At 33.2% G+C, this 9453-nt stretch overlaps 1 protein-coding gene across 1 annotated transcript; it reads left to right on the forward strand.

Moving 5' to 3' along the window:
- Positions 1 to 511: 511 nt before the first annotated feature.
- Positions 512 to 1459, forward strand: LOC101583812 (olfactory receptor 12-like). The gene has a single exon (XM_004637939.1). The coding sequence runs from the start codon at positions 512 to 514 to the stop codon at positions 1457 to 1459; it is 948 nt and encodes a 315-aa protein (XP_004637996.1).
- Positions 1460 to 9453: the final 7994 nt, after the last annotated feature.

Below are 9453 nucleotides of genomic sequence, written 5' to 3' on the forward strand. Positions count from 1 at the left end.
TTATTTGCCTAAAAAGATTTAGGTTTTTAAGTTATTTTAGTCACCATAAACATTGCTTTTCACATTTAGTTTCATGGAATCACCACACAACTTCTTTGTAGTAGTTATTTTTAGTACTTCATTTGCAAAAGGAGGATTTTTGATGCATGAATGATGTAGGTAGTTAAATATTCTTTCCAAGTAAATAAGGTAAACCATATATTTGGTTCGTCTGCCTCAAAGCTTAATGGGTGATATAAAATGACTGACTATGTCACAATCAGAAGTATCCCTGGCCCATCTATATTTCTCATATTATATTGAAACTATAGTAAAACTAAACTAAGCAAACTCACATTGGTTGTACATTGGGAGCTTCCAAATGTAAAGGGGTTTTTGTACAATATGCTACTGAGGTAAGCTCAATTTATGTTGGCATGTTTGTTTAATATTAATTTCAATAGCCAAAATTGGCTAAGGCTACTTATAGGATCCTTGATAATATATTCACTTTCTCAATTAGGTATCGGCAATGAGGAGTAAAATGAATAGGAATTACTCAGATTTGACAGAGTTTATTCTGCTGGGGTTCAGGACATCTTCAGAAGTACAGGTTTTCTTATTCTTGCTTTTCTTGCTTATCTATATGGTCATTTTATTGGGAAATATCAGCATGTTAATTGTCATTAAGACAGACTCTAGACTTCAAACACCTATGTATTTCTTTCTCCAAAATTTGTCCTACTTAGATCTTTGCTACTCTACAGTCATTGCACCCAAAACTCTGGCTACTTTCTTGTCCAAGAAGAAGAAAATTTCTTACAATGGATGTGCAATACAGTTCTTTTTCTTCGCTCTTTTTGTTGGGACTGAAGGCTTTCTACTGGCCGTGATGGCATATGATCGCTTCTCGGCCATCTGCTCCCCTCTCCTCTACACGGTGCGTATGTCTCAGCAGGCTTGTTTTCGCTTGGTGATTGGCTCCTACGTCTGTGGATGCATCAATTCCATGATCCAAACAGGCTTCACCTTCAGTTTGCATTTTTGTGGGGAAAACAGATTGGATCATTTTTTCTGTGATGTCCCAGCCCTGATCAAAATTGCATGTGTGGATACCTTTGTGAATGAGATTGTGCTTTTTATTCTCTCTTCCCTCATTATCGTCACCACCACAACTGTCATTCTAGTTTCTTATGCATACATTCTCTCCACCGTCCTGAAGATTCCCTCGACCCATGGCAGGAGTAAGACCTTCTCCACTTGCAGCTCTCACATCATAGTGGTGAGTTTATTCTACGGAACTGTGTTCTTCATGTATGCCCAACCTGGGGCTATCTCCTCACCAGAGCAAAGCAAGGTTGTAGCTGTGTTCTACACTCTTATTATTCCTATGTTGAATCCTCTGATTTATAGTCTAAGAAATAGGGAGGTGAAAAATGCTTTGAAAAGGCTATTGTTGAGAAAAATACCTTTTCATTGACTGATGCTACACCTGTCAGTAAAGCAATAGTAGCAGGAATTTAGCATGAAATATTTTTTTTAAAGTTTTTTTGTGTGTGTTCAGAGTCTCACTATGCAGTTCGGACTCGTAGTAATCCTCTTGTTTCTTGCCTCCCTAGTTCTGGTATTACAAGTGTGCACCACAATGCCTGCACTCCATTCGCCGGCTCAGAGCATCCGGAGACAGGGTCGGTGCGGCATGTGGTGCTAGGGATTGAACCCTGGCCTCTGCACTTACCCAGCAAGCACTTAGTCCACTGAAGTATGAAATATTTTTTTGATGAAAACCATGTAAATATCTAGTTGATTAAAGTTCATTTCTATTTTTAAACCATTCTTAAATTTTAAAATAAGTTTTGAAATCAATGGTTTTTACATTTCTACATAAATATTTTGGTGTGATAATTTGGTATTAATTAGTTTTAGATGATATGAAACCAATATATACTATTTTCCACTTAATTACTTATTAGATGGGTTAACAAAATATGTGTAATTACGTATATATGAATATCTACATTTTCATCCATCTGTTGAGATGGAGAAGGAAACAGAGACACTAGTGCTTGTTCTGTGTTTTTGATCATCAAATTTGCCATTGTTTGATGTTAGCAAGTGAGAGTTGGAAAAGCTAAGATAATGAAACTTTTTTGGGGAAGTACTAGGAATTGAATTGAGGATCTTGTGCTTTACATACTGGTGCTTGTGCCACCGAGATTTATCCCCAGCTAATGGGTAACGTAACTACTGGCTTTATGAAACAGTTGCAGAAAAAAAAGGGTACCATCCATTGGTGGTATTATTAAATAATCCAAAAAATCGTTACATCAAGAAGTAAAAATGAGGACTGGTGCAAAAGCTCAGCAGACTAAGCGCCTGCTTTTGCAAGCTTAGGGACCAGGGTTCTATTGCAGGTCCCACAAGCCGTGCCGGCCCCACCCCCAGGGCGCGCTGAGCAGTGACAGAGTCCAGGTGTCGTAGCACACGCCTGAAATCCCAGGGCTGGGGAGGCTGAAAACTGGAGGATCGCTGTGAATCCGGATCTGTGTACTGAGACCCTGTATCAAATACACAAATGGAAAAAAATAATAATAAAAAGTAAAAATGAGGGAGCTAGGGAGATAACTCAATGACTTAAGCTCTTGCTTGGCAAACGTAAGTTTATGAGTCCCATTCCTGGTACCCCCCCTCAAAAAAAAAGTAAAAACGAATAAATATTTAAATAAATTAATACATTTTAAAATGAAATTTTTAATACTTAATGATCAGTATTATTTATGCTTATCTAGTTTCTATTTTTATTCTTACATCATTCTTATGGATCATATATGATTGCAAATTTTTCTTCTAAATTTGAAAAATTATTGTTCTAAGTTCTGTAAAATGTCTTACTATGATAATTTCATTTATTTAATGTATGTGGTTGTGTACACTATATTTTTTAAAAATTATTTATTTATTTATTGTTTATTTGGTACAAGTTCTTGCTACATAGCTCAGACTCACAGTGACCCTCAGTATCCTCGTTTTGTTCCTTAATTAGACTTGCCAAGAGTTTGACTTTATATAATTTGTATTTCATATTATTTTTGAAGTGTGTTATGGTTGTGATGTCTAAGTTTTCTATTTTGCTTAATTTTATTCAAAATTGAACACAAAGCATTACACTGAGTTAATATATAAAAATCACTTGCCTTTCTGTATTAAATTTATTAATCCAATTTCTGCTTGTATGTTTGCCTATCCATCCAGTGTTCTCATTTATTTTCTGAGGACCTTTTGTTTTCTTTTTCTTTTGGTGGTACTAGGGATCACACTCAGGAGCTTGTGCTTGCCAGACAAGCACTTATTCCACTGAACTATCTTCATGGCCACTATTTTCTGAAGATCTTCTGTTTCTTTTTAGATTTCTTGTTGTAAATTCATATGTTGAATGCTTAGGTACAATATTTTCCTTTTTTATTTTATTAAATTAAGCTTAAAATCTTTGAATAGCATTTACTGCTTCTTTATATTTTCATGTTACAAATAATTTATTGTAATTCTAATATTCTTTTACCCATGAATTATTTAAATTTTGTTTCTAATTTCAATATAGCTGATTTACAAAGATAATTTCATTTTATTATTGTTGATTGCTAGGTTTATTATGCTTTATGAGAATTAAATTTTGAAAATCTTTTAGTTAAATTAATGTTTTACCAGATAGACATTGCTGATTTAATATTAGAAAGTCCTGGGTCAGGGATACAGCTCAGTGGCATAAGTGCCTGCCTGGCAAGCATAAGGTCCTGAGTTTGATCCCTGGTACTGCAAAAAAAAAAAAAAAAAAGAAAGAAAGAAAGTCCCTAGTCACATTCATCATAATAATTCATAAAGGCATTTTACAAACACTATCCTTGAAGCTATTCCAAGAACTGTTGACAAATTTTATAATTTTATTTTTATTCTTTTATAAATTTTCATGCTAAACTTGAAAATATTAATCTTCTTTAAACTGATAAAAATAATGTAAACTGAATGAACATACTTTCAAAACAGATAAATATAAAAAGCATTTTATTTAGAATTTCAAAAAAAGACAAAATTGCCACTATTCCTAATGGATTTCAGCATTCTACCAGAAATTTAGCAAGTGTCATATGATGAATAGAAATTAAAAGTAGGGACTGGGAAGATAGCTCAGTAATCTAACCACCTGCCTGGCAAGCACAAAGACCCAGGTTCTATTCCCGGTACCACATGCCCTGCCAGCCCCCAAACCTGGCATGGTGGTGCATACCTGTAATCCTAGCCTCTCCAGGGCTGGGACAGGAGCAAATAACTAAACAAATAAATAAATGAATATAAAAAGAGAAATTAAATGTAGAGGAAACAATTGTAGGAGAAAATTTATACAAGACAACTTAAAAACAAGTTTAAGAAGAAAACCAGATTTCTGTGTAAATAAATAAAAATCACTTGTCACAGTCAATGCAATAACAACAAGTTAGTTCTACACTTAATTTTAAAATTATACCATTTGTAAGTATCAGGTATTATAAAAATATAGGAATAATTCAGCAAAAAATGCATAAGACCTCATGTGGAATAATATAAAATTATTTAGATCATGGTAGAATAGATTTCAAAAATTGCAAAGTGCATCAACTATGTGAAAAAATATGTATATATAAATATAGTAAAATGAAGAATATATAAACTTCAGTTTATACAGTAATTCTAATGACTATGTATTATGAAAATATTTGTTAACTTGTATTTTGTACTATAATTTTAATTTCCATAAAGCATTTTTTGATGGGTATGTAATTTTGTACTGAACTCCAAATTTGTTTCTATTGCAGATGCAGCTAACTTACATGACACAGGGAAAATATATCAGCAATAATTTCACAAAAGCATAAATAATAAAATTGGTTGTAATATTTCATATCATAAGTAATATAGGAGATATAAATCAATATTACAGTTAAAATTCCATGTTTATGATTTTTTTCATATATTTAATTGCTCTTTTATTTCTTCATCTGAAAACTATATTCATCACAGATAATCATTTTTTGATTGGCACTTTGAATTTTGGAGGCCTGAATTTAAATTCTTTGTATTTTCTAGATAGATAGAAGTTCTTTGTCTGAGGGACAGTCAGGTAAAATTCTTTCTCAATTCATAGGCTTTCTTTTTACTTTGTTGGTGATTTCTTTTGACATGAAAAAGAATTTCAATAAGGTGAGATCCAGTCGTCCATTCTTTGAAGTATTTCCTGTGAGATTCAGTTTTTGTTCATGAACTCTCTGCCTATCCCAATGTTTTCAAGACTTGTACCTACTTTGTTTCAGTAGATTTAGTGTTTATGTTTTTATATTTAAATGCTTGAACCATTTTGACTTTAGTGTACGGTGAAAGACATGTATCTAATTTTAGGCTTCGGCATGTGAAAAGGCAGTTTTTTCAACGCTATTTATTAATGAGGTTATCTTTCTTCCTGTGAACATGTTTCACTCATTTGTTAAAGATAGGGTGGCCAAGTGTATTTGTAGTTGCACCTGCATCTTTTAATCTGTTGCACTGATCCTCAGGTCTGTTTTATTTTTTTCAATAACATGCTTACTTTATCACAGTAGCTTCAAGGTATAATTTCAAGTCAGGGATTGTCATGCTTCCTGCCTTTCCTTTGTTGCCCGGGATTCTATTGATACTCTAAGTCACTTTGGTTCCAGATGAAGTTTAGGAATGTTTTCTTTAGACCTGTGATGTATGCCAATGATATTTTAATTGAGATCACATTGAATCTGGATAACAATTTTGGGAGTAAGACCATTTTTACTGTTTTGGTTCTTCCTATCCAGGAGCAAGGAATATCTTTCCATTTTCTTAAATCTTCTTTGATCTCTTTTTTCAGAGTACTGTAATTTTCACTGTGTAGATCTTTTTACTTCCTTTGTTAGATTGACTCCTAAGCATTTAATTTTTTTACATTATTGTGAAAGACATGGTTTTTCTAATTTCTCTCTTGATGTGTTTGTTTTTGTACAAAAATGCTACTGATTTTTAAGCTTTGAGTTTGTATCCAGCTTTGCTACTGAATTTGTCTATTAAATCTAGAAATCTTTGAGTCTTCAATGTAGAGTGATAATTTCTCAACTTTCTTTCCAATTCTTATTCCTTTTATTTCTCTCTGTTTTCTAATTTCTCTGGCTAATGTTTCCAGAGGATACTGTAGCTCTCTCTTATTATCCTTAATCTTTGTTTCAGATCCCGGATCACCTTTGCATATAAGCATATTAATCAATTAGCAATCATTGTAGAGTGCTGGCAATATGAACCAGGCACAGTGGCATATGATTGCAATGTCCACTACTCTGAGAGGCTGAGGTTCACAAGTTTGAGCCCAGCCTAGGGAAACTTGATGACTTCAAGACAAAACCCTGTCTTGAAAGCGCTACACAATCTGAGGAGAAGGCAGGCTAAGCCTGGAACAGCTATAGGGACCCTAGTAAGCCATGCCCTACCCTCCCCCACACCATGGTGAGAGGCTCGCTGAGCTGTTACCTGCTTTCAGTTATAAGAAATGAAAATATCTGACCTTGGCAAAGCCAAAGAATATATGGTGTTATGGTTTATATCCAAATGTTCCTCCCAGAGTCTCATGCACTCATAGTTCGTACTTTGGGGAGGTGACTGGGACATGGCATATGACCCTCATCAATGGATTTATAGGCAAATGAGTTTATAAGCAAATGTGATGTTCACTGATGAGTTTATAGGCAAATGTATTGCTAAGGCCTGGCCTGGAACAATCCATCTCCATCCCTCCTTTGGTTATATGCTGCTCCTGACTGCCATGCCATGGCTCTCCCTTCTCTGCCATACTGTTTTGCCTTGGAGCCAGTCAAATGTGGACTGAACTTTTACAAAAGATGAGCCAAAATGTACCTTTCCTCCTACTGGGAAGGTATGTATATTGGGTATTGTGGCTCAATGATGTAAAAGTGACTAAGACATATGGCATACAGGACTCACTCTTAACAGGAACAATATTGCCCCCAAGGGGGAAAGTGCTTTTTGTGCATAGTTCCCCAAACTATATACAGAGTACTTAAAAATAAAACTAAATTTTTATACTTATTAAGATTGCATTCATTCTTTTTAAAGTGCTTATTAAAATTTTCTCAAATTTTCCTTGGTTTTAATGACATTGACAGTCCTACGGAGTATGAGTCAGGAATCACATAATGTCCCTTACAGTTGAATGTTTTACTCTTAGTTTTATGCAGGTAATAGCCTTTAAGAAGAATGACTAAGCATCATCCTCACTATATCCTATGAGGGATTGATGCCATCCATGTAAATTATCACTAATGATGTTAATCTTGGTCACCTCATTGAAATATTTTTTCAGGCTTCTAATATAAACTATTATCACTCATTGCATACTAACTCTTTTTAAGCAAGTCACTAAGCATAACTCCTATTCAGTGAATGAGGGTTTAAGTCTCATCTCTTTATATGTGTGTTCATTAATCATATGTAACTCTACATGTGATCCTTTTACATAACATAAAACGTAACTAAAAAGAAAAATAATGGCAATGAATGTATATAATAAAAATGATCAACTAGGGGGCCATAATGCTACCTTGTGTTGTGAGGATACACAGATGGGATGACAATTAGTATTAATTAATGTCTATCTGTTGTTCAAAGATGATTGAAACAAAGATTGTTATCAATTTCTTTTTGTACAGTTGAAACCCAGATGTATTAAAATTGTCATGTAGTTTATTTCTCTTTGTACATCCTGACTATCCCCAAAATTCTGATGTATTTTAATGTTTTGTTCTAATGCTTTGTTTCTCTTTAACTTTTGTAGTGCACTTTATTTTCAAAATGTATTTAGTTCTTTAATCATTTTTATTCCTATTTGACATATTTTTGGCAATTTTCTTGGAAATTTTGTTTTTTCAAGTTTATAGATTTCTTTATTTTTTGTATATATTTGTAAATGAATCCATCAGGACCTAGACTTTTCTTTATGGGCAGGTTTTTTTTTGGTTACATTTCATATTTCATTGGTTGTTATTGGGTTATTGAGAGTTGGTATATCTTCTTGATTCAGTTTTGGTAATTTGTACCTGTCAAAGAATCTGTCCATTTTGTCGGTGTCTTCTATTCTGTGAGCTTAAAGATTCTCAAAGTAGCTATCGATAATCTTCTGAATTTCTACTGGGTCTGTGGTAATTACACCCTTTTCATACCTTATTGCTTGTATTTGAATTTTTTCTTTCCTCTTGTTGATGAGGTTATCTAGGGGCTTATTGATTTTATGTCAAAGAATCAGCTTTTTGATTCGTTAATTCTTTGAATTGTTTTCTTCATCTCAATTGAATTAATTTCTTCTCTAATCTTTATGATTTCTTCCTGTCTTTGAGCTCTGTGTTTGGTTTGCCCTTCCTTTTCTAGATGTTGAAGGTGAAGCATTAGGGTGTTTTTTTGTCCCCGTTCTGTTTTCCTAATGTGTGAGTTCACAGCTGTGAATTTCCCTCTGAGAATTGCTTTCATCGCATCTCATAAATTCCGATAAGTTGTGGTTGAATTTTCATTGAATTGTAGACATTATTGAATTTCTTGTTTAATTTCATCTGTGACCCATTGGTTGCTGAGAAAATTAAAATTCAAATGTAAGTCACATTTTCCTAAGAAATAGTGATTTCCATCATAATGTGTTTGTTGAGAATCTATATTTTCATGATGGGTATATTCAAACTGTGCACATCAAATTTCACTGTTTTCATTTTTACTCATTAAGATTTTAAAATGTTGCATGATGTTCTTGTTTCCTTTTTTGAGAATCAGTTCTTGTTATATTGCTCACATTGGCCTTAATATTATAATCGTTTAGCCTTAGCCTCCTCAACAGCGAAGATTACAGGCATATGCCACTGTGCCCATATGTGGATGATGTTCCTAATAAAAAACATGCTATTTGCAAATGTTTTGTCTAAATATGCTGTTTGTCATTTTATTTTAATAATTTTAAAAGCTAAGTTCTTAATGTTAATAAAGTCTAATCCATCATTTTAAAATTACTGATTGTTTCAGGACATTTTATCTAAGAAATTCTTGCCTAATTCAAAGACTTTTGTTTTAAGGAATTCTATAGTTTTAGATTTTGCATTTAATTTTTTGATGAATGATGAGAATCAGGTTCATTTTTACCTATAGTTAAATGTATGAATAAATTCATATTTTCACAAGTGGATATTCAGTTTCATAGTGCTATTGTTGAAAGGTTAGTTTTCTCCCCACTGAATTGTACTTATGCCTTACAGAAGCTCATTTAACCATAAATGTGGATTTACTCTGTACTTTCTCTTCTCTTTGTCTGTTTGAATATTTACACATTGATTCTATTCTATTTTAGCTACTATAATCTTATAAATTTTATTATAATCTAATTTTCAAGCCCTT

Source organism: Octodon degus, unplaced genomic scaffold, assembly GCF_000260255.1.
Source record: "Octodon degus isolate 3935 unplaced genomic scaffold, OctDeg1.0 scaffold00093, whole genome shotgun sequence".
NCBI classification, from domain to species: Eukaryota; Metazoa; Chordata; class Mammalia; order Rodentia; family Octodontidae; genus Octodon; species Octodon degus.

What these genes read in the sequence shown, in the direction of transcription:
- LOC101583812 (XM_004637939.1), top strand. Translation starts at nt 512, where the DNA reads ATGAGGAGTAAAATGAATAGGAATTACTCAGATTTGACAGAGTTTATT.